The sequence below is a fragment of the Ochlerotatus camptorhynchus genome, unplaced genomic scaffold (assembly GCF_037179485.1).
Source record: "Ochlerotatus camptorhynchus isolate MF236.1 unplaced genomic scaffold, CSIRO-AGI_Acam_v1.1 ptg000284l, whole genome shotgun sequence".
Taxonomy (NCBI): domain Eukaryota; kingdom Metazoa; phylum Arthropoda; class Insecta; order Diptera; family Culicidae; genus Ochlerotatus; species Ochlerotatus camptorhynchus.
Window position 1 is genome coordinate 2560940 of NW_027040773.1, and position 26847 is coordinate 2587786.

Below are 26847 nucleotides of genomic sequence, written 5' to 3' on the forward strand. Positions count from 1 at the left end.
CATTGTTGTTGTGGATGATAGAAGAGAATAGCAGAAATAGTGCGAAATAGGTTAGTGAAGTCATGGGGATCACAAAAGAGGAAATCGATAGATAATTGGCTTTCACCCTTCTGCTTCTAAGCCCCTTACAGTCGTCGTCACAGCAATGAAAGCTAGCACGCACCGCTTTTGATTCTATGGCACTTGCTGGTTGCAATCTTAAGATCACTGTGATGCGATCAGTGAAAGCAGCAGAAATTTCCTTCCCAACTCTCGTGGGGAATCTTTTAATGGCTACGAAAAGGGCCAGTTTTTGTTAGATTTCGACCGAGAAATTAAGAGCGTTCACCACAAATACGACGAGCCAGCTGAATGCCCTTCCACCTAACTGTGACACGCTTAACGAGGATGGCGCACAGGTTGGTAGCTTCGAACAGACCAACCAGATGGCCTTGCTGGATTCCTGCTCTGGAAGCGCAGATCGGTCTTGAAAGTCCTGGGCGATTTCAGGAGGAGCCTTTCCTCCGGTGGGTCTACGAGCGGTCTGCTTGGTACGAGCCATTGTGCTTAGATACGGTGCAGATACGATGAATCGAACAAGTTGAATAAAAATTTCAAGTTTTTTTTTTAAGTTAGTTTAAATGATCTTTATTTTAGTTTAACTTGGACGATTACCATATAAATTTTTACTAAGTGATTTAATTGCTTTCTTCATCTTTAGGTATGGGCAAAATTCAAAATTTGTTTTACAGAATTAGTCCTAGACTTAGTACACGGTCGACCACCTTGGTGGGATTGGTTTGTTTTGTTTTTAGAATTTGAAGAGAAACTACTTAATACTACTATTGACAGCTTAAAACTAACCTACTCTACTATATACACTTAACCTACTATGTACAAATTGCTTATTAAAGCATGTTCAGAAAGATTGCATTTTTGAATAAATTTAGTTGTCATATCATCAATTTTGGAATCTACTTTGGGAATTTCTGCCTCTTGATGGAGGTCTGCTATTCTTGTGTCGAATGGACGATCTAGGATCATCCTCAACACTCTATTCTGTGCAACCTGGATTTTGTTCCTGTGGGTCTGAGCGCACGATTCCCACACCGGGGCGGCATAGAAGATCGCGGGGGCTATGATCTGTTTGTAAACAGCCAGTTTGTTTTGCCTTGAGAGGCGGGATCTGCGGCAAATGAGCGGATACAAACACCTAACCAAGGCGGAGCACTTAACTAGGGTTTTCTCTATGTGCGAGCGGAACAGCAGCTTCTCATCGAACAACATCCCGAGATAAGTAACATCAGTGGACCACTCGACCCTTGTACCATCCATTATTACGGTACAGGAGGGAGACGGTTTAAGTTTTAATGATTGTCTGTGAAGGAACATGATCGCTTGGGTTTTCGAGGCGTTGATTTTGATTTTCCACGTGGTGGCATAATCAGTAAAGGTGTCAAGGCATCGTTGGAGCTTGTTCGTAATTTCACGAGGCATCCTACCCTTGACGGCTATCGCGGTGTCATCTGCAAACAGAAAGAACACGCAACCGTCTCCTAGAGGAGGGATGTCCGACGTGTAGATGCTGTAAAGCAGTGGTCCCAGCAGACTCCCTTGCGGAACACCTGCTGGGATCGGAAATTGTCCCGAAAGGGAACTATTCAACGACACCCTGAACGACCTTTGCTGGAGATAGTTACGGGTGATTTTCACAAGGTATGGTGGAAAGTTGGAGTTACAAAGCTTGTATATAAGTCCGTCGTGCCAGACATTGTCAAACGCCTTTTCGACGTCTAACAAGGCCATGGCTGTGGACTTGGATACAGCTTTGTTACTTCGGATGTTATTCATCACCCGCACTAGCTGATGATTGGTGGAGTGCCCCTTGCGGAACCCGAACTGTTCCGGAAGAAGAATGTCATGTTCCTCCACAAACTTGTTTAGTCGGCTGAGGATCAATTTTTCGAACAGCTTGCTCAGCGCTGAGAGCAGGCTAATCGGTCTGTAGCTTGACGGTAGTGAAGGGTCTTTCCCAGGTTTGCGGATCGGGATGATTTTTGCCACCTTCCAGATGCTTGGAAAGTAGTGCAGCTCCAAGCATCTGTTGAGGATGGCAGCCAGCAGCGAGTGCACCCTCGCGCTGAGATTTTTCAACTCTAGGTTGAATATTCCGTCAAACCCGGGAGCCTTCATGTTCGTACTGTGTTTCAGCGCTGAGCAAATTTGTTCCTCTGTAATCCGTTCTTCTGGAGGGACGGCACAAGGGGAGGCATCTAACGTCTGGACGCACTGCACAACCTGGTTCTCGAGTGGACTTGGGATTGTAGAGCCAAGCAAATGCGACTGGGCAATGTGCTCCCCAATTGCATTGGTCTTCTCTTCGTTGGTGATAAGCCGTTCGTCATTGACTCTAAGTGGTGGAATGGGCTTGGGGTGAGACTTCAGCACCTTGGCAACCTTCCAGAATGGTCTGGAACGGTCGTCCAGGTTCTGAACGAGCCGCCCGAAACTCTCGTTCCGGATTGAGACCATTCTGGAAGCGATCTGCCGATTCAGATCGACCATTTCGTATTTACGCTGCAGATCCCCAGTCCGCTGAAACTGGCGTCTACGAACATTTCTGAGCCGAATCAAGAGTTTGGTGTGGGAATCAATTGCTTGAAACTTACCCCTCACAGGAACTCGTCGAACGCACTCTTCGTCAGCCACGGATATGGCTTGATGGAGACCCTCCAGGGCCCGGTCGATGTCCTCCACTGTGTCGAGCGGTGGGTTGTCGTCGATGTGGCGGTCGACCACGCGTCGAAACTGGACCCAGTTGACTCGATGGTAGTCCTTCCGCTGGCACGGTGCAGGGGCCACGTTGTAGCCCAGCTCGGTCAGCACCGGTTGGTGGTCCGAACTCAGGTCGTTGACGGCAACCGGCTTGGCTAATCTGGTGTTTGCCAAGAACAGGTCCAGCGTCGATGGGTTGCCCGTCGGTGATGTGAAGGTTGGTTCGTCCGGAAACCAGACGGAATAGAGACCATGCTGGGAATGGTCGAATAGCAGGCGGCCGTTCTGGTTCTGCTGGTAGTTCCGCCAGGCCTCGTGCCGGGCGTTCAGGTCCCCTCCGATTACAAAGCGGGCATTGGTGTGGGTTATGATGGTAAGGTCGTTCTTGAACTGCTGTGCTGTACCATTGCTAACGGTACATTGCCGGGGGCAGTAGACAACGATGAACCGGACGTTTCCGGTCGATGTTTCCACCTCAACGCCGACGGCCTCGATGATGGAAGTGCGGTAGTGGGGTAGGGTGCAGTACTTGATGCCTTTCTTGATGATGACCGCGACACCGCCCCCCCTGGAGCTGGTGCGATCAAGCCGGACAATGCTGTGGTCGGGCAGCCAGAAGCTGTCACCGGTCTTGAGGTGGGTCTCGGTGAGAAGGCCCACGTCGATGTCGTGCTTGCGGAGGAAGTCTGCAAGCTCAATGTTTTTTGCCCCTACGGAGCGAGCGTTCCAGTTGGCGATCTTTATGGGTTCACGGTCCATAATTAGCGACGAAGGAGATGATAGCTTGGAGCTGTTGTGTTCTTGTTGCGCAGGTGCGCTTGATGATGATGGCCTGGGCCAACAGTGTGACGATCTCATCCGTTGACAGCGGAGAATCGTCTGTAGCTTCACCGGTTGTACCGGCCAATCCCGGAGCAGGGGGATCCGTCGATGGCCCGGAGGCTTGACCGGGTACTGCAGCGGCAGGCAACTGTTGGTTGAGCGGGAGCGGCGGCAACACTGGAATTGGCCGTGATTGGACCGGTGATAACGGAGGAAAGTTCTGCGCGTTGTTTTCTGGAACCTTCTTGCGACCGGGCTGGCTGTTGGACGAGGCCTTCTTCCGGATCTCGGCGTATTCGGCCCGCTTCGGACAGGCCTTACTCGTGGCCTTGTGGGCGGCACCGCAGTTGGCGCATGTGGGAGTGGCTTCCTCGATGCTGTCGCAGTTGTCGATCTTGTGGTTTTTGCCGCATTTGATGCAGCGGCTGGCCATGCGGCAATTCCTGGTACCGTGCCCGAACAATAGGCAGTTCGAGCACTGAGTGACGCCACGGTGGGTGGGTTTATACCGCTCCCACTTCACTACGATGTGGAACAGTGTGCGTGTCGTCTGGAGATCCTTCACGGTTGTGGAGTTCTTCTCCAGATGGACCAGGTAGAGCTGGTCACGATACTTGATGGCCTTGCTGCGGGTCATCTTGTGGACTTCGACCGGCTTGAGGCCGTTCGCCTTAATCTCGTCCATTAAGGTGGTGGTGTCCATGTCGTGGAGCCCGCGCAGCACCACTTTCAGCGGCTTGGTGGCCTCGATGTCGTGGGAGAAGTACTCCAGCTTCATTCTGTCCAAGAGGGCCTGAACTGCGTTGAAGTGTTTTTCGGCCGGGACCATCAGTTTGTAGCCTTCCGTGCACCGTTGAATGGTGCAGCGAAGGCCCTGCTTAATGTAGAAATCCAGCTGCTCCCATAGCCCGGGAGGGAAGCCCTTCACATAGAAGGGTGGCAACTTAACTTTTTTCGGCACCGTCTCAGGGTCCGACTGCGGCTGGGCTCCGTTCTGCAGGGCGGAGAACGGATTGTTGCTCAGCAGCTTTTTTGCTGCTGATACGGTGGCGCTGCTGTCTTCAGGTCTGGGTCGTTTAGTTCCGGGAGGCCCCGGCTGCGGGTCCGCAACGCCTGTCGGGATGGGCAATGGGGGTTTCTTCTGCTTCTTCTGGGCTGGCTCGGTGGTCGCGCCGTCTCCTGAGAGAGTCTGTTTTCCCGGTAAACCGGCACTCGCGTTACCGCGCGATTTCTTACCCATGGCTGGGTCAGCGAGAGCGTCACTACACAACGCGGAGCTAATTCGACTTGCGAACGAACGAACGAAACTAGAGAGAATAAAAATTTCAACCGCTTTCTCCTTTATTTAATAACATACTTTTGTTATGTTCAACCAATCATAAACGATGAAAGAACAAAACTGCAACAACTTGCAAGAAGAATTGAGCCTTCGAGAAGGTATAAAATAGGTATTCATGGTAAAAATAAGCATCGTTCTTTGTTAGACCGTCAAGCAGGTCAGTATGTATTGAGCTCGCTCTCTAGAATTATACGGAAAGTTTTTCACATCCATTTCCTGTCAACCGTACCCGAAGGCAGCTTAAACAGGGTATTTCCAAGACCGTCGTCAGGCTCATCGTTATAATGCGTATCTCCAGTCTGATCTACGAGGAAACCCGAGGTGTGCTGGAGGTGTTGCTGTAAAACGGCAAGCAGAAGACCGTTACCGCAATGTACGCTCCGAAGCGTCAGGGACGCACCCTGTATGCTTTCGGAGGTTAAACTTCGTTCATTTTCCCTATCCGAAACGGCCCTTTTCAGGGCCTATAACTAATTTCAAAAGAGATGGTTTAGAAGTTTTACTAAACTTGGCAAGAATGAAATTCCTGGAACCAGCAGAATGGTAGCAACCAAGCTTCTAATCCTGAAGCAACTGGGCCGACTCTCTGAGTGCCCATTTCTCGTAGCGAAGTTCGCTGCCTTTCCAACCACCGGGTCAACCCGTGTCCAGCAGTAACCGTAAAAAGAAATATTTATGGTGATCATATCTTATGGTTGACAAAAAACTGCAGGACTGCCTATTCTTTGCTGCATACAGCATAAATATTTACGTTTTTTTGTCAAAACTCAGGTAATCATAAAATTCTGACGCAGTAGGTCTCTATTCTTCACTCGCGTCGTTTTCAAAGATTTAAACGTCATGAAAACCTGATATTTGTCAATGATGTAAATATTTACACGTAATGCATTGAAGCATTACATTGAGAAGATAGAAATTCAAATTAACTCTTAAGCCAGAAATTTTTTGTGACCCTGAAAAGGGCCGTTTGATTTGTCAGATGAGTTCTGATGAACGCAGCATGGCTTTGCTGTTGGCTCACACTCCGGTACGGTGCTGATTGCCAACGATGATAAATGCCCTGAGTTAAAAGCCTACAATTCGAAAACTGACAAATTTGGGCAATGGTTTAAAGTGTAAGAGTTATACTTTTTACTGTCAAGGCGAACGTTGCGAACGAAAATTAAGTCCACTCACGATTCACCAACACTAGTTGCCTCCGAAGAATGTGAAGCCATGTCCAGGTGCAAATATTTCGGCCCTTTTCAGGGCCACCAACATTTTCCAAAAGAGGTAAGTTTCTGTGCTCTCATGCACAATAATACGCCCAGGGAAGTCTAGAAAATTGTCAATCCGAAAGATTTTCTAAACGGCTTGATAATACCGTGCCTTAAGGTGAAAGTTAAAAGAATCCATCCTGAACTCATGCAAATCTGAAAATAAAAATAAAAATGTTTGCTTCTCTGCAGCAGACATGTACATTCAGTTTGAACTTTGTCCATTTATTAGATCGCCAGATGCGTATCCGTGAAAATGCGTAGTGGCAAAACAAATTTTATGGAAAATGGATTCCATCAACAGTATCCTTAACTGACTAGGCTATCTGAACCCAAATCCATCCAAGAGAAATCAGATCAGTTCTATGAACTCTAGGAAAATGTCGTAAACTTATATGAAGATCGGAGAACTTCATTACGGTTTCTTTAACTTCAACAACATTCCAGGAACTATATAAGACCTTCAGGAAACTTCCCGAAACCTTCAGGAAAATTCAAAGATCTTTAGGAAAATTCAGAGAGCTTCGGAAAAGTTCTGAGGATTTCATGGCAGTTCCATGAACATCCGGAAAATTGTGTATATTGAGGGAAGTTCAAAAATCGCCTGGAAAATTCAGAGAACTTCAGATGCGCTCAATTAACTTCGAAATAATACAGGATCTTTACAGATATTACAAGAACAACGCACAGAAACTTCAAAGAAGGTAAGAGTCCCATGAACGTCAGAAAAATTGCGGAAACATGAATGAAGTTCCAAGAAGTCTTAGAAAAAAATTAAAACTTTACGAAAGTTCCTTTAATATGAGAAAAATTGCGAGAAGCTTCAGGAAGATCTGAAAGTTTCCAAGAATTTAAAATAAATTCCGAAAATATCAAGATCATTCCGAACAACATGGAAGTTTGAAGATCTTTAGGGTAGGTTGCGGTAGCTTCAAGGCAATTCCATAGCATTCAGAAAAGTTTCGACAAGTTTAGTAAAGATCCAAGAATTTCGGCGCAGTTCTATTAAATTCAAAAAAAATTTCAGGAACTTCAGGAGCTTCTGTTGCAAAAACTGTATTGGAATTTAATGATTCTAATGGAAATTACGTAGCTTCGGGCAGTCTTGATATTTAAGGACAGTTTCATAAGTATCAGGAAAATAATGCGAACTTCAGAGAAATTCCGAAAACTTTAGGGAAATTCCGAGAACGACAGGTAAATTTTGAATACTTTGAGGGCAGTTCTATTAAATTCTGGAAATAGCGAGAACGTTTAAACAGTGACATTAATGACAATCTGCAGAACATTATGAAGATTAGAGAATAAGAAAAATATCGGAAACTACACAGGACGCAAAAAAAACATTTAAAGTACTTCAGAAAACGTTACGAAGTTTAGAGATCTTAAGGGCAGTTTAATTAATTTCAGGCCATTCCTGGAGCATTATCCAGAAGAGTAGTGAGAGCTCCAGGAAGATAAAAAAGTTCAGTCAACAAACAAATAATACAGTAGCACCGGTGGTGTAGTGGTAAGCGTGATTGCCATTCACTCCAAAGAACCTGGGTTCAATCCCTGTCGGTGCCGTCGGGATTTTCTGGGGCATAAAATCTTTGATCACGCCTTCTATTGGAAGGGAAGTTGTTCCCCGGTGTATGAGTTGAGGGGCCGATAGGTAGGTTCCAAGTGTGAGAGCTGTCTCCCTGGCGTTGGTAGCATTGGTAGTCAGTATGGTAAACAAGATCAACCGAAAAAAATAAGAAAAATTATAGATCCTTTTCTGAGGAATGAAATGAAATTTCGGGCACTTCAGGAAAGCTTTGAGAACTTTGTGCATTGTACACAGCTTTAGTCCGGGAGTGAGAAAGTGATAGCTCTATTGCAGATCCAGCATCCCATTTCAGAATGTCTGGAGAGTCACGCCCATTCCGAGGTTAGTTTCACTTACAATAAGCCCCGCATGTATACATCACCGTTATCAAATGGATATTGGTATTACATACACGCTTCCAGGTTCGAAAATATTCTTTTCAAACCTGGCATGTATTTAGTTTATGTTTTTTTTTATTGTAATATGTATTTGGACTGGTCTAACCATGTTAATTTGATCCTCCAATCATCTGTAACAAACACAAATTTTCTTGCATTACCATGGTCATATGGGAGGAGATTCGCATCTTGTGCTTTCTGCAAGAACAGTTCGCGGCCACCAACTGCCACCCGTACAGTCTTGAGCGTATCCAGCGAGGCATTTTTCATATTGCTCGCAATTTCCGACACCGGTGAGATATCAGCAGCCGAGCACTATTGCAAGCGGAAAACTTGCTGATTCACGACAACGTCGGCCACCAAATCACCAACAAAACTCGCGACGGACACATTATCAATACATTCCCGGGCTAATTCACTAACCGGACCGATCTCTCAATAGAACTACACGCCGAAAGTGTAGCATCTGAACTTGGAGAACCGGGCCCCCGGGAGGCAATGAAAATCGACACCGAACAATGGAACTGAAGCTGCGTCTTATATTTTGGAGGCTACATTCAAGGTCAACCGAGTCACTAAAAGCAAGCTCAAGCAAAACACGATGTATCACTAAATGATAACTTTATGAACACTGAAAACTAAACTTCAGCACACAAATTAACAAATTTAAAGCAAAAAAGTGTTGAATTCGCTTAGGAAAAATACGCAGCAAATGCAAAACCCTTCAGCTTTCAAGTGCGGCCTACTGCAATCCCAGCATTATGATAGGAAAAGGCCTCTACTTTTTTTTATTAATTACTTTATTTGTACAGGCTCAATCGAAAAGTTGCATGAGTTTAAATATCAGACTAGACGATTTTTTTTTTAATAAATTTCACAACACACCTTTGAGACTGTCGAAGAAAGATTAAAATGTCTCTTATTTACACTGTCTTTACATGCTTAGTAAGTTGTTCTTGAGCAGTTCGGGATTGCTCGATTTATGCTCTTTAAAGTGAAACTTTCCTAAACTGATTTTGAAAGTGGCGTAAACAAATGTTTTTCAGTTTAAAACCATCCATATTCATATGTTTCCTAATAATTAGATTTAATAATTTTTCTTTCGATTAAAAAAATCGCACTAGTGGATTTTTGAATGATGATTGAATTGATTTTTCGGACCATTCTAACACGGAGGGGTACACCCTAATGGCGAAATAAATAAACGTTTCTCGATAATGAACAAAATTACCAACTGATACGAAATTCTATGATCCACTGTAATTTTTTTTCCATGGAATCGCTGTACTTGTACAGAAAATTAATTTGTCCGCGTCCTGCATAAGGAAATCTCAGGATATAGTATTTTTCCCTAACACCACGCATTTTTGCTTTCCCTTTTTTCCAACAAAACATTCCCCCAGTGATCTTTTCGGAAAATCAATCCCACAAAAAACAACTCCCCTTAGATTCGATACGATTCGATGTCACAAAGACTTTTCCCCTCTATGCAGAACCTAATCTCGTGCAAACTATTGTTTCCAATTCCCATTCACTCGGAAAATAACACTTGAAAGAAATGAAAGTGGCACACGCAGAAAACTAAAAAAAAGAACACAACATCCATCTCGAGCTGCAGGTGAGATGAACCAAACATCATCACACTTTTACTAAGCGAGCTGAGGTTGAGGCGAAAAGCAACAACATCATCATCGTCATCATCGTTCATGGGCATGAGGCAGAAGATTGGCAGCGAGTGCTTCTCTAGTAGGTGAGGTCGGTTTGTGCCGGGATCTGCGAGACGTCAACAAGTTCTCAATCAATCACTTGTGCCGTGTTTGATAAGCTTTTCTTTCAATCTTCTACCTTTGCCGAGTTCGGATCGGGTGGGGTGTCTGATGGTGTGCAGGGATATACCCTCATGTGGGGCTGGTGGAACAAAACGAAAGAACAGAATAGAAAGCATCACCGTGTGGCATAGATCGCACGCACATACACACAGACAAGTGCCGACACTCAAACACGCAATATAGAGTATCGCCTTTTGGAAACGGTCTGGCACCTTTGGAGATGTTTTGGAGAAAGCTCGAAAGGTACTTCTGTAGATGAATCAAACCACAGCGGGTAACTTCGGAGGAAACGTGTTCCATAGGCATTCAAGTGCAAAGCCGTTTACTGTTTGGAGTGGAGGACAGACAACAAAAAAGAGGTTCTGGATTCCACAAGGGCAAGTGAACGAGCTTCGACACCACAAGAAGCTGTTTTCGTGTGATGAATGATAGCTTATTTGGTCAGGATGTCGAAGGATGAGTTGAGGGAAGGAGCATGTGTGTACACCGATTCCAAGCATGCTAAGCCGAAGTGTTTTATTTGTTTCGATTTTTTAGGACAAAACACTACTCATGTGTATTCGAAGCCTTATAATGGTTCAATATCCCACTTTTCGGAGCAACATCTGGCATATGACCAATATAAAAAAAAGCTTTCGAAAAACCAATCACGCCTTTGGCTGGTTTAAAGAATGATCCGAATCTTTCAAAGGACAGTTCGACTCTATTTTTATGGTTCGTGTCCCTGGGAATAATCTAAGACCGATGCATTGATAGATGATTCTACAGCCAACTAATCAACCACAGTCTGAAAATGAGATTGCTTCCTATTTCGATTGTCAATAAATTCTTCTCAGCCATTGGGAAAAACCTAACGTTTCCAGATCTAGAATACTCCATCACCAAAATGACGACGACTGCAAGGCTGACGAACAAAAAAATCTACAATTTAAACAACCATCAGCAGCAAACCTTTCTGCCAGCTAATTGCTTAATCGAGCCAATTAGCTTGAATTAGAGACTTTTCTAAAAAAAAGGGGAGGTTGTGGGGGAAAAAAAAACGAAACGATGAAGCAAATTTGCTGTGGCAAATTAACACACTCGAAATGGACGGCCAAGGAAGCACCGTAGAAGCGCGCTTATTAAACACATATCCGAGCGGTTTCCGATTCGGTAGAGCTGGAAAAAGTGGCATAGAGCTGGAGGAAACTGGCAAACATGGAGAAGGTTCGGTTCGGTGAGCGCTCGTTCGAATTCAATCCTTTTGAAGAAAAGTTCGGAATGTAGTTTCAGGCTAGCTGGTAGTTGAATCCAGAAGGGGTATAATTATTAGCAGAAGCAAGCTAGATCGAAGTGGAAGCACAGTTCATTAGGATCTAGAGTTTCACGCTGATGTTGAAATGGAATGGAAGACATTCAAGCAGGAATTAATTTTATAAGACGCATTTGATTGCTAGCTTTTTCGCAAAAATGACAATTTGCAGCGAAGCCTCATCTTGTGAAACTAAAATATTAAACGCATTGGAAAAATGTCGTACCATTCTTGCTAACGGGTGGAATTGATTATTCCATAAATTATTCATTCGTGAATACTCCGAAGTGATTGGTTCGTCGCGATTGTACTGAAAATACAACGAATCCAAGTTCATGCCCGTTCCATTTGGATGCACTCGGGTTTGAATTTTCTCCTAGAAACGGAAAGGGTCAGAACAAGATGAAACAAAGGCACGTGGAATTTCGGATCTGTTCATAGATTTCTGGATGCCTACATTTTTTTCTTATCGGTTACATTGTACCTTCTTCGGTTGCTCTTTTGATGTTGTGTGCTGAAATCAAATTATCATCGACCGAAAAGACATTAATTGGTTGATTATTTAGGACGCTAAGTGGATGGGAGAAAAACGTCGGCGAATGGAAGTTGGAGTACCAGTTGCTTTCTTATTATTTTCTGCTGACGATAAATTATAATAAGCACATCCTCAATAGAAAAATAGTGCTAAATTATTATTAGACGCAGATGATCATGATTCGTGATTAATGATTAATCATAATCACTAAGCAGGAACATTTTGGAGAATAATCAATAATCATTGATCTTGTTCATATGTCGCTCTAATTTTCATCAATATTCATTAATCATGTAAATAAATGAATCGATTAATAATCATTCATCATTCAAGACAGTGTTCACTTGGCTGTCGACAGAAGCAGGCCCCTCTCGATGGGTGTCACGCGATCGTCTGTTTGCTCGGAAGCAACCATTGTGCGGTCTTCTCATTGTTCTTCATCAGCAGTTCATTCGGTCGATGCGTCGTCGATTTTGGAAAGCAACTGCTTAGCGATGAGTGTGTGAGTGCTGACCACGTTTTGCGTCGATTGCTGCAATGGAAGCGCTCTGCTCACGGTTGGCGAATCTGCCATACTAAGAAGCCACTGGAAGCGGCTCCCGTTTTGATGGAGTAGGCTTATTAGGCAGCGGAAGATAAAGTGTTTGTTGTGTTGACTATAGTTTTAAGATGTTTGTTTTTATAGTGAACAGGAATCCTTGGCTCTGTAAAGTTAATTCAATTGAGCCTTGTCAAATTAATTAATAAACAATATCATTCAAAACAATCAACAGATCATGCAGCTCTGTTTTAAAGATTGATCGGATTTCACCTTAGAATTCATTTCAATTTTTGTATGAGTCTCCCATGAATTCTTCGCAGGTATCTTCCATAATTCTAGTAAAAATTCATATGAATTCCAGTTTAATTCACTCCACTAATGTATTGATATTCTGTTTTGAATTATCATAGCACTCTCATATGAAATATTTTAAAAATCACATGGAATCCTCCTCTGAAGTCTCTAGAAGTAGCCTAAGTTGAAAGTCTCGATAATAAAGAGAAAAAAATATTTGTAGAAATACTTCTCGGAATACCCTTGGTATTATCATTGAGCCTTTTATAAGAATTTCGTGATATTTTTCTAATAATTCCTTTGAAGTTCTTTTGGAATTATTCTCAGAATTTCCATGGAATTTGTCCAGAATTATTTTGAAACTATCCTGAGAGTTCATTACTTCTTCTTCTCATAATTTTCATTTCGAAATTCTTCTGAGAACTTCGCAGGAATACTTATTCGAATTGACCTTGAATCCACCTCACAATCGTCATGGAAATATCCTCAGAGATAGATAGGCAGCATTCATTGAGTACGTCACGCGACACGTTTTCCTTATACCTAATACAAACCAGTTCCACAACGAGTGACGGATCGATCTGCTGTGATAGTCAACCATTCATATTTGAGCTAAATTTCAGTAATTTTGAATCTCGCAAAAATTATGACGTATTCAAAAATTTTCAACAAATCATATCTCTAAAATATCTCTTCCAATCCAAATGACGCCTGAGATAAAGTTGTAGCAGAATATAGTTGCTTTTCAGGAAAAATATAAAAGTGTGTTTATATGTTGTGATACCACAGCTTGTAATGTATTGTGATATCACAGCTCGCAATAACAAGCTAGCAAAACTCACCAGCTTCAAATCTCACCAAAAATCTGTGGTAAGATTGAGTTTCACGATTTTTGCTTTACACCCGAACCCAACCGAAACTTCCATAATGGCTCGCAGCAGTCGCTTCATGTCTGTCATTGGTTAAGAGAAAAAAGAGGCACAGTCAGGAATCCTTATTGCCGGATTCCTCATTGTCGGTATCCCTTATTACCGGATCCTTATTGCCGGGCTATCCGCGAATAAGAATACCCACAGCTTATGGGATTTTCACCAATAGGGGGTTGTCCATTAATTGTGTCACACATTAAGGGGGGAGGGGAGGTTTTGAAACTGTTACGAGCCATACAAAAAAAAAAGGTTCATACAAAAAATGTGACAAAGGGGGGAGGGGGGGGGGGTTGAAAATGGGTCAAATTTGCGTGACATAATTAGTGGACTATCCCTAGGGTCTGTGTTGGATTATCTCATTTGTTTCAATATATAGAGCTATACTGGAATAGGCCAACAAGCCTGTGTCAGCCTGGATTCAGGTTTAATTGGGAGCTATGCCGCTAGGATTGTGCTACATTTCCCCGAATGTCGTTTCCCCGAATGTCGTTTCCCCGAATGTCACTTCCCCGAACGCCATTTCCCTGAATCCCATACAAACATATACCCCATTTTCCTGAATGCCATTTCCCCGAATGCCGTTTCCCCGAATGCCATTTCCCCGAATGCCATTTCCCCGAATGCTATTTCCCGAATGTAATTTCCTCGAATGAAATCCAAAAAATTATAAAATTCCTTGACCGCACTACATTTCTTAGGTTGGTTTCGAGAGCATTAAGAAGGTATCTTTAAATATTGCAACAATTAACCTTAAAAGAACAGCTCATAATTAAAAGAAGGGAAAATCTCTGTTCAAAGTAAACCAATGGGGCGAGAGTTTTAGTGAGGCGGTGGCAGTACCAGAAGTGGAAGTGTAAAAATTGGTAATATATTTTTAGGAGATTTTCCCTTCTTTTATACATGAGCAGTTCTTTTGAGAACTTTGGCAAAACTAATATCGATGATTTGACAGATTGCTAATATATTTTTAGTAGATTTTCCCTTCTTTTTAAATTTATTTAGGAGATTTTCCGTCGTAGGCCATATTTTTTCCTCCTTTTATAAAGGTTTTTTCGAAAACTTTATCAAAACTTGTGAGATTGACGGTATGACAAATTGGTAATGTATTTTGAGGGAATTTTTCCTTCTTTTAAAAACGAGTAGTTAGACAATATGTTAACATTAATTTTATGCATCCATTTACATTCATTTGCCTCTAACTTTTTTCATCAACAGAATTTTGCAAAATGATGTATAGAGCTTTAGTAGGTTTTGTTATTAACTACAACTTTTGATCATAACTAAAATCTGTATCTCTTATGCATCACGAATTAGAGTGGGCCAAACTTGTTACTGTTTTTAAGTGAATGTAAAACACATTGACTGAAAAACAGAAGTGGCTTCTGTTCGCTCTGGTTCGTCATGCATAAGAGATACGGATTTGAATTGTTTTCCGTCGATCTTGTTTACCGTGCTGAGCACTAATGCTACCGACGCCAGGAAGGCAGCTCCCATACCTGGACCCTACCTATCGACCCATCAACTCATGAACCGGGGGCCAACGGCTTTACTTCCCTTCCGAAGGAAGGCGTGATCAGAGATGATATGCCTCAGAACATCCCGACTGGGATTGAACCCAGGCCTGCTGGGGTGAGAGGTAATCACGCTTACCACTACACCACCGGCGCCGCTAATTGACAAAAAATTGTAGTTAATAACAAAGCCTACAAAAGCTCCATACATCATTTTGCGGAATTCGATGGCGGTTATCTCGAAGAACTTTGCGATGACGCTTGGCGCTGCCTCTACTAGACCTTTTCCTCCTTTGCCACGACCAGTCAATTGTTGCTTGTTAGGTGTGAAGAAGTGGACTAGCCACCACCTTCCTACTGCTGCTATCGCTGTTCACCACGCCATCCGAAGCGAAAGAGCTAATGCCATACAGCAGCGCTGTTTTATATCTTTTCAGGTTAAAGCGGAATGATGTGCAACCAAGTGGTATAAAAGCTACAAAGACTCCTCCCATTATGAGTAGTTTGCTATCAAGTAGCGACACTGCCTCTTTTCCTTTTGCGTACACGGCGAATGAGAACGACCCAAATTTGAGTTTAGTTCACTCATAATCGCCAAAAGTGCAGGAACTCAGCGATAAGTAAATTTGTCTCATGGTTTCCTGTGGAAAACCTAAAAAATCTGCCAATGAAGAGGAAATTGACGTCAATCTCGGAGTAGTACCAATAGACTGAGTGAATCCAATCTTTACTTTTCTCAAATTCGGGAATTTTTCCCTGGAAAATCCTGGAAAAACCTGGGAAAACATGACGCAAATTTACTCATCGCTGAGTTCCTGCACATTATTTCTTATTTCTGAGGTAACTAAACTCAAATTTGGGTCGATCTCATTCGCCGTGATATCACCTTGAAAGATATCGGCGCCGGTGGTTAGCGTGATTACCTCTCACTCCTCTCAGTCGGCGCCACCGGCATGTTCTAAGGCATAACATCTCTGATCACGCCTTCCTTCGGGAAGTAAAGCCGTTGGTCCCCGGTTGAGTTGATGGGTCCATTGGTAGGGTCCAGGTGTGGGAGCTGCCTCCCTGGCGGCGGTAGCATTGGAGCTCAGTACAGAAAACAAATCTCGCGTCACTTTTCAATAGGTCCTATCTACATTGATCAATTCTCTTCATCGACACTCTCTTTCGTAAATAACTCGGCTTAACAAATGTTTCCTGCCGTCTTCGTCGAATTAGATGCTAGATTGTTGCTTCTTCCATCGAAAATATCCGGCCGTGGCGATTCAAAGTTGATCAAGGTTGATCAAAATAATTTGTACCCCTGCTTCTTGTTTGATTACATGAGCATTTTGTGCGGTAGTTGATTCTGAATATGGACAAACAGGTAGATGAATTCTATTCCTACTCTGTACTGTAATAAGCTTGGTGGCCCTGAAAAGAGCCGTTTTGTTGCCAAAGTTGGTGATGATTTAACCTCCGAAACCAAACAGAGTGCGTCTCTGTCACTTCAAAACGTAGATGACATCCATGGCCGCTTACGCTTGGCGTGTTTAGTGTCTCATTTTTCAGGAACACCTTCAGCACACCTCGTAAATCAGACCGAAGATACGTCAGACACCGCCACGGCGAGCCAGTCGACGGATCGTGGTTATCTGGAAGAATTTGCGTTTGGTTCTGAATATGGCGATGAGTGTGCAAAATATTACGCAATTCCAATATGCCACTTCAACTTGTTTCGTCTACTTACTACTCGCTGACGACTGTGCTGGGGAAGCAGCATATGCATGTAAGTAATTGGTGGATTTGTTAGTTAATTCGACGCTTTTGGACAATGCTGTACATTTACCAGTTTTTTAATAGTTTCTTGTTGAAAATCAACATTCGGAAGCATTTTTATCGATGCGTAGCCATATTTCTGATCGATTGGCGATAAAATTATTGAAATTGGACCTGGGGCAGCTGAGTTATTAACGTTCAAAATCTTTCTTAATTTGTTACATGTTCCATTTTCGGTTTTCACAAAGTGTACCCCCATATAGAAATCAAAGACGAAGTCCTACGTCAAAAGAAGTCGAAATCTCCAAACGAAATACAAGGTTTGCATCAGTACCATCAACAGGAAAATATTCAACACACATATTTTTCATTTTGTGTTGTACATAAAATGTATGAATATCTCAACGGCGTTCCAAGAAACAAATCAAATAATGATGAATAGTAAATGAACTGAAAACAAGCATACTGGTTTTGGATTATTATTCTATATATAAAAATGAAAATGCTTTTAACGGCCTAATACATTAATATAGGGGAAAGAGGGGCATAGTGAGCATCCTGTGCTTTGGCAATGGGTTTCTAGCTACTCGAAGCATATATTGGTAATTGGGTTAATCTCATAAACCTTCCATTTGCATGGTATGAAATTTAATCTGGTTTGCAATCTGCTCACTATGCTCAAAATATAGTAAGAAAATTGCCATGAATAAGTGTTGGAAATTTCCTAACTTTTTTTTCGGGGATATGGCATTCGGGGAAATGGCACATTCGGGGAAACGGCATTAGGGGAAATGGGTATTCGGGGAAATGGCGTTCGGGGAAATGGCATTCGGGTAAATGGCGTTCGGGGAAGTGACATTTGGGGAAACGACATTCGGGGAAATGTAGCACAATCGCCGCTAGAGGCGCTTCACTTTTATGTTACTTATGACGGGCACTATAATATATGGATCTTAGGCCCAACATAGAATATTCTGTGATCCTGGCCATATAGAAAGCTACTGTCTTCAGCAAAGTTGTTCAAGTGACCAAGTGCTTTCGGATAGTGGCCATATTAGTTCAGAACTCTCTCACTACGCAGCGCTAGTGTGCACACGAACTTCCTTAAAATGTTATGTCTAAAAAGCTTGTCCATATAAGATGTTGCTGTGCAATGGGAGGACACGCAACGGAATAGGGATGACTTGTAGAGAGGCTGTTAATCGATTTCGGACGCCATTTTAAAATCCAATATGGCGGTCATCGAATCAAGAAAAATTGTCAAATACGCTACAATATGGGTATTTTCGGAACGGGGATGACGTGTAGAGGTTGGAAATCGATGCCAGACGTCATTTTGGAATCCAAGATGGTGGCCATCGGTTCAAGAAAAACTGTCAAATACCCTACAATATGGGTTTTCCGGAAAAGGGACGACGTGTAGAGGCCAAAAATCAATGCCAGACGTCATTTTGTACCCTAAAATATTGGTATTTCCGGAAAGGGGACGACGTGTAGAGGCCAGATGCCAGATGCCATTTTGAAATCTAAAATGGAGTCCATCGGTTCAAGAAAAGCTGTCAAATACCCTACAATATGGATATTTCTGGAAAGGTGACGACTTGTTGAGGCCGAAAATCAATGCCAGACGTCACTATGTAATCCAAAATGGTGGCCATCGGTTCAAGAAAAACTGTCAAATACCCTACTATATGGATATTTTCGGAGAGGAGATGACGTGTAGAGGCTGGATATCGATTCAAGTCGCCAATTTGGAATCAAAACTGGCGGTCACCGGCTCAATAAAAACTGTCAAATTAAAAAAAATATCGATGTGAGAAGCCATTTTGAAATTGAAGATGGCGGCCTTTGCTTTAACATAAACTATAATGAAGACAATTGGCTTTCAAAGGGACATATAGTGGCTATGGACAGCCTCGTATCAGTTCAGCACAGTTAACGTGGACACACCTCGTTTGGCGATAATCCACTAGGAAGATGAATTGATTTATTTTCCGTTGATCTTATTTTCTGAGCTGAGCACCAATGCTAACGACGCCAGGGAGGCAACTCCCACACCTGGACTCTACCAATTTTACCCCAGTGATCAATTTGCCACCGAATCACAGTAGTTAATTCTTTTTTTTCATATATTTTGTGTGGCAAATTATTGATGCAATATTTTTATTTTATTTTCTTCTGATTGTTTAAAACAATTTATATTTATGTCTAGATGCTAAGAGGAAAAAAATACGATCGCTTATTTGAAATTTAAACGTCGATATCAAATAATATGCCCCCCTAAGGATAGCTGCCGCGTAACGTGGGTAGATCACCTTTTCGTGGTACGTTACGGGATGTAAGATCTACCACCGATTCCTAGTCTTGACTACTTCAAACTAGGGGAACAGGATTTTACAGTAATCAAAGGAACACATCTTAGTCCTTGTTACTTTTTATGCCTTGTTGATAGTGATAAGTCCTCGGGTTGCGTGGACCGAGGATGATCTTGAAACAAGGAAAAAATGAGTTAGTTAGTCTTCACCTATGTGATTCCTAATCTTCTATTCGTTGTTTCCTAGTTTGAAGTGGTTAAGACTAGGGTTCTGATGCATGGTCATTGTCGGTGTCATGTCTTGTTTTTTTTTGCTAAGGAATCCAATTTTGACTGACAAAGGGGCGCGCCTTTGGAGGGTGTTTCAACACTCCGAAGGGTATAAATAGCGGGACATTTCAATTAGAATCGATTCCTTGCGATAAAGGCAAGAATGACAACTGTATCAAAACCGAATACTTCATCATTTCTCAATAGTGATGGAGTAATACGACATGCACTAAACTAAGGACACGGGATATACTACAATAGATCAAATTACTGGTCGCAGTGGTTTTATGTCCCGAACAGAGGAAAAAAAAAGGATAGCTGCACTGGGCTACCCCGATACTGAATCCGGCACTGCTTCTAACTAGAATTTCCTTAGAAATGTTCTCTGACATATATTGGTATTGTCTCTAGAGCTCCCACCAAACTAACATCAAAATTCCTTTGGAATTTTCATAAATTTATTCTTAATAATTCTCCAAAGTGACGATCAAATTCCAAGATCTAAGCTCATTAAAAATTATCAAAGTTCCATGATCTTCTTTTGTTTTGTATTATAGTCACTTGGACATATTTTAGGTCATTCGTGACTCCAGTGATGAGACTTGAATTCTAAAAGACATACATATGCAGTTGGAATCACACTAGCATGAATTGGGCATGTTTGGGACTAACATCACCCACCTAAAACGTCAATGCTCAGTGGGCCAGGAATTAAATCTAGCGGAAATAAAAAAAAATAACGCTCTGGTATTGCATCCAAATGAGTTGAAGTTATAAGTCAAGTTTCTTCGATTAAATAGGTTTATAATTTGGAGGTAAAATTAGGATGATAGAAGTAGGCCACGCTGCAAAAATGATGTGTTTTTGTTTTGGTGCGTCGTTTTCGTTCTAGTGAAAATGTTATAGGGGAAATGACGGCTTCGGCATGACAGATTATTTTCGGCAACCCTAATTGAAACACTATTTTCACTGGATTTTCTTACGAAAACACTTCGCTGAATGCATGCAAACGATGCTTTCACCTTCAATTTGACTATATTTTTACCACTGAGAAAAAGCAATCTAGCAAGGTTTTCTTGAAATGCAACACACGCACTTCAAATTGTAGCTGATTTCGAGTTGCCGATAATAGAACAACAGATTTACATTCAGTTCAAATGGAACGGTTGCCGAAGAAAAACTGGTTGCCGACAATACTCGCTCTCACTAGAGAAGATTGGAGCTTTGTAAATGCGTTTCAAAACAGTTTTTGACGATTCTTTCGACTGAAATTGTTAGAGCAGCTGGCAGCAAAAGATTGTAAACAAACCAATACTGCATATGTGTGCGTTCCTTAGAGAAAAAGGCTATAGAAAGAAGGTCGCTGCTTAGGTTGCCGAGAATACGTAAATTCCACTTGATATACAATTTCATTTTAAAAAGTGTTAATTTGGAAATACAGTACAGTGATGTTGAAAAGTGCATTAAGTGAAAATTTTCAAATTCCTATCCGTCGCATGCTCAATTAAGTTTATTTATCTTTTCGTTCCTCTGTCCACGATAGGAAATATCCATCTAATTAAAAACGATTATTTGAAAACTTACTAAATACGTGTCAATCAAGTATTGCACTACTGCTTGATAGAAAGTTTCAGCACATTTTCAATGGTGTATATTTGCATCGATAATGTATTGGAGCGGAGCTTATCATGTGTGAAAATAGCTTCGGAATGCTTGTGTTCTTGAAATGGGCTATTGTAGCTGCGGTAGAGCTGTCACCTTCTAACTTCCGGGTTCAACCCTAGTAGCACACATGTTATAAAATGATTATGGAAAATTCAATGCGACTTATTTCAGTCACAATCAAGTTGCTGTAACCTCTAGAAACGAAAGTGTGCTACTTGAGAAGCTTCTTAACATTCATAAGAAATGATTGCAGGCAGATTTCATCCATAATACCACTGCCAAACAATGGGAGTTTGGTTAAGGGCGAATCTTCTTTCTAATCTACGATTCCATATACTATTAATAACCTTTTACACATCGGAATAAATTGTGCTTATGTTTAGGATCAACAAACACTTTCAGGCGCAAAGGAGCAACAGGATCGAGCTGATAAAGTTTCTTAATTTCAAAAAGTTGAAGACTGTTTTGAATAATATGTTTAGGTAATGGGCAGCAACAACGGACAGATAAACTACTTACAGTTTATATTTATTTAATGCTTGATATAACGATTGCCAGCAACGCCGGCTGGGCGTATTCTATGGCTTACCCTCCCTACTAACAAAAATCCACCCTTCCCGTGACGCTTATGAGGGGTCGTAGAGTTCTCTGCATCTCTCTTAAGTAAGTGCCGGAATAACATTCCTCCCCTTTCCCACCAGATGCAAGGATGTGGTCAGGACAGCTCTGGTCTGTTGAAGGGAGACACATTCGTTATCTAAGAGGTAGTAATTAATCACAAATTACTATCTAACAGCAACGAATGAAGGTGGGTCTCCTTCTTAACAACAGTTTGAAGCTCGTACCACCTACGACATTGTACAACCTGGTTTATGCTATGCTATAATTTGGAGGTAAAAATAGTTCATGTTTTTGCCGCAAAGATGGCGCAGTGATTCATTCTTTTATATTTTGTAAGATATAGCTTTGCTGTCTTGCGGTAAGTTGTAGAACGTCATTTTTTTTTAAATATTGCCCAAGACATTAAAGCTGTACATCTTCAAACAATTGATATATGGGTCATTCCAGCTCAAGTGGGTACAGAATTTTAAAAAGTTGCGGTCGATGTTACCGATTTGAGCCAAACTTGGCCAAAACGCCTGTTTTGGAATTCTGAACAAACGCCTTTTATTATGTTACTCTAAAGTGCCTAGATCCTTCTGGGCTACAGCCCTGAATTTTTGATATATTTAAAAATTTCAACTTTCGGAAGATATTACTCCATAACCAAATAAGCTATTCGTCAATTTAAAGGGTATTTACTGTAAATTCTTATAGGTTTACCCACATTTTGTTTGTGTTATAGTTACTACAGTTAACAGACTGATTATCGGCAGGTATCAAAAGTGTCAAAAATGGCCTATTTTCACCATTGGCGGGATTTTTTTATTTCTTAATATTTTGGGCTCAAATTTTCACCACACTTTGGAAAATTCTTCTACTAGATGTGTTTCCAGATGAGTGAATGGCAGTTAGTTTTTTTCTGGAGGAAAATCAGCACCGTTATTTCTGTATTTTCTATCTATCTATCAATTCTATCTATTTTCTTCATTTGTACTATAGTGCTCTATTTTTTTTTTTCCTTTGGTTTGTTTTTTCCGTCGATCTTGTTTTTCGTGCTGAGCACCAATGCTACCGACGTGCCAGGAAGGCAGCTCCCACACCTGGACCCTACCTATCGACCCATCAACTCATGAACCGGGGACCAACGGCTTTACTTCCCATCCGAAGGAAGGCGTGATCAGAGATGTTATGCCTCAGAACATCCCGGCGGCGCCGACTGGGATTGAACCCAGGCCTTCTGGGGTGAGAGGTAATCACGCTTACCACTACACCACCGGCGCCGTTAGTGCTCTAAATTTATCATCTACAATTAATCTGTTTGATTGGTTAGGCGACAACCGAGAAATAGATATTGGGAAATGGTACCACCCCCGTGCTATTCGAAGGATGATACTCATTTTACATACTTGTGATTCGGTTTTACATAAATATCTGTTTGCTACCAGCCAAGTGAAAAGAAATAATTTTTGTAGTGCTACCAACGTTGAAACGTGACGTTCTATAATCACGAATATATTATTTGTTTGTGGAGGAATATCAGCTCAAACATGAAATTTTTAAAAATCTCGAAAATTCAGGGTTGTAGACGAGAGGGATCTAGACACTTTAGAGCAAAATCAAAAAAGGCGTTTGTTCAGAATGCCCAAATAAGCGTTTTGGCCAAGTTTGGCTCAAATCGGTGACACCGACCACATGTGGTGACCCGGAATGACCTATATACGAGGTTATAGGATACATTTATCATTTTTCCTCGATTGGTACTGATCAATTGAATCTTTTCAATCAATTCAAGATTAATTATATTATTTTTAGAGTACTGAAAAATATAAATCACATGAATGTGGGTCAAGTTTGAATAGTTTTTTCTATCTGTATTGAGGTTCTCAACAACTGTGCTAAATTTGAATGAATTTGGTTATGATCTGCATTTTTTGGAGATCTTTAATGTGTATAGAATCATCTATGGATCTAAACTATTCATATGGTTGTTAAAAAAATCAAAAAAGGAAAGTAAAAGTGTAATTTAATTTGAATTTGTAACAAATAAAAATTTAAAAAAATCCATCGAATAAAAAGCAACACTTTGTTAATTGCTGCCTCTAGTAAGTTACCCTTCAGAAAGCTTACATTCGATTCATTCGTCATCATGCTGCCGACCCAGATTTGAAGTATCCCATGTTTGACTTATGCACTACTAGGCCTTTTTTCTGAATTCATTGAGGCTTAAACAACCGTTACGTTTATATTGTGCCTTTTAGACGCAGAACCATGTACGTTTCCATAGTGCCAGGAAATAAAAAACGGTTAGGTACCAATCGCAAATCCACTTACCATGTTTATCCTTGTCGGGTGCCGGCAGCTGTAATCCGAGCGTGAAATGCGCAATAAATACGTTAATAAATATAATATGAAACACTTGATTAAATTTGAATGCGATGTTGTGTTTCATTTTTCCAAACATCGCCGCCGCCGCTGTGCGCTCACTCACACCGCTCCTGTTTAGGGACCCGGCGTGTGGTTACAACTCGATAACTGCGACTTCCTTTTCGATCACCCGGGAGCTTTTCCCACATTCACTGCTTCTATTCTTCACTGTGATTTCTTTTTCTTCTTTGATTGGGTATTGGCAAAATTTGCCACACTTGTGCACTTTTTTTTTTCGTAGCCTCTTCTTCCTATTGTTGTGCCACTACACTAGCAGGAGGAGGAGGAGAAGGAGGATCTTTTCCCAGAGCTAACCGCCGACTCGTTCCCAACTTGAGTCGTCTCCAGTCGGTCGGATTGTGCCGTTATTATTATTAGTATTATTATTATGGCTGGCTGTTGCTTGCTTGGTTCTTTTCTTCCCCAGTCAAGCTAAGCTGCCGTCGTTTGGTGGAAGCTGGTTTGGGAAGTGATTGAACGCATCGATTCTGAGACCACGTGTGGGACCAAGGGACCGACAAAGAATGATTCGATCCTCTCTACACTCTTGTATTCTGCGCCGTTGTCGATGTCGTCGCTTTTCCCGGGGACAGGCGGGGGTGTGGGGGTGTAGATACTAGCTTTTCTCGCTGGTAAATCTGTGTGCTTCAGGTACGATGAGAGACGGAGGAAAATGAGTGTGTTTGAAGGTTCTTTGATAAATGTTATGGAGTTCAATTACGTTGATTATGTTTTATTTTTATTTTTATTGTTTTGTGAATATTGATAAAAAGTGGTTTCGGGAGGGGATTTTCCGTTTCACTTGGCGCAGACAGATAAATTCTCGTTGTCACACACATGTTTGCGCATTGCTTTCAGGTGGTGGTGATTTATGGACTGCCACTCCGCCGGAGAGGGCATCCATGGAAGCGGATTTCTGAAATGGAAGAAAAAGGGGAAAAAAGCACCATTAGAGACTGGTTCCGCTATTATGCTATTATTTGTTGAAATTGAGTGGATATAAATTTGGCATACGATAGATCGAAATAAAGCGACGATTATGCAGGTTCGATTTTTAGACTGAAATGTTTCATGTATTTTCACCGTAAAAAAATCTTTTTAATCTGTATCTGGCTGACAAAAATCTGGTAAATAATCTGTATAATTTATTTATTGTGGTATTAGTGCGGATTTTCGTAAACCACCTTTTGAAATCCCAGAAAAAGTTTTTGTATAGTTTAGAATCTTGACAAATGATTTATGTTTGTTTCCTAAAGAATAAATCTATTCAAATAGCTTCAAATCCTTAATCTTAGAGAAAAAATTATTATTTGTATCTTTTCTACAAGTCTAAAAATTCAAAAAAATCTAGTCTCAGTAGTGAGAAACGAACCAAATGAAGTAACAATCACATTTCCTTCCATTTGATTTTTATAACCGAGATTACGAACATCGCTATCAAATCATTTGTATTTATTAATTCAACAATTTGGGGATATGTAAAATCAGGCATTAAAGTTTTATGATTTATATATTACTTATAAAATTTTAATGTTCGATGTTTAGTTTTGTCAAATTCTTCTATAGCTTTATGCATTTGGTAGATTGAAATGATATTGGTAGATTGAAAATGATATTGAAATTGAAATGATATTGTTGTTGCTCGAACCTAAATAGCAAATTTTACTCAGTATTTCTTGTTATTAAATGCCTTTCAAACACTTTGGGATAGTTCCATGTATATTTCTCTGTTTATAATCGTGTTCATATGTTTTAATTTTTTTTTGTATTTTGTTACAACACAAAACTTTAAGTTGGATGTTTACTCGAATTGCATACAATATTCTTTTTTTTTCTTATGTTCAAATGTCAAAATAATCAGTTCACTCTTCGAGTCACAAACTGTAATCTGGCTTGCTTGCTGATTTGATAAATCCAAAAATTGAATTAACTATATAGCACCTGTTACTACTTGAATGAAAATCTAACATCCCTTCAACCATAATTAGTAATCAGAACAGCTGAACATCAGAATTCCGTTCAAATAATTTAATTTAGAACGAAATTCTGATATCAGATTTAGTGAAAAATGCGATTGTGTTTGTTAGCTGCTCAAAAGTAAGATACAATTATTTATCAGAAAGCATGAATACAACCAAGACTTAAAAATATATTCCGCTTATTTGAAAAAAATCCTTACATCTTATTCGGAGGATTTCAATAATTATTTCGTTTTTGTATTGATTCGACTGGTACTGAATAATCGTAATTACATCAACTATTCATCGATAATCTTGAATATGTTAGAATTATCGAGCATTGTGCTGATATAATTTATGAGGTGTATATCTTAACTGCCACTATTTTAAGCATCTGAATCTGAATCTGTGATTGTTTCATGTTTCTAGTTATTGAAATAATATCTTAAATTTTATTAAAATAAGTCCAAAATAATATGTACGCGGAGGGGCTTCCAGTATTGACGACCGAACCATTGACGCTGATTTTCACCGGATGCCTGAGCTACTGTGCAAATCTGTTGAGTAGGTGTTTGAAATGTTCGGTTATGTACTGGAGATTTCCGAAAATTTTGATTCGGGACTGGCTAAAGAAGATTGATTGCTCTTGGTTGGAAATTGTATCAAACAAATGGCATTAAGTAGAAATAATGTTTGCACAACGTTTTTCTATAGTCGCTATATTCATAGTCTGGCGGTAAGAATTTCGATCTATCAAAAAGCAGAACCAATTCAATATATTGTAGA

The 26847-nt window shown here is 41.0% G+C and overlaps 1 protein-coding gene across 1 annotated transcript in view; it reads right to left on the bottom strand.

Moving 5' to 3' along the window:
- The window catches only part of LOC135706541 (protein turtle homolog A-like), a 1327166-nt gene that overhangs the window by 993996 nt on the left and 306323 nt on the right, over positions 1-26847 (bottom strand). Inside the window, exon 2 of the mRNA XM_065228176.1 lies at positions 24011-25019. Within this exon, the coding sequence (XP_065084248.1) occupies positions 24011-24140 (130 nt within the window). The 5' untranslated portion in view covers positions 24141-25019. The remainder of the gene's footprint in view (positions 1-24010; positions 25020-26847) is intronic.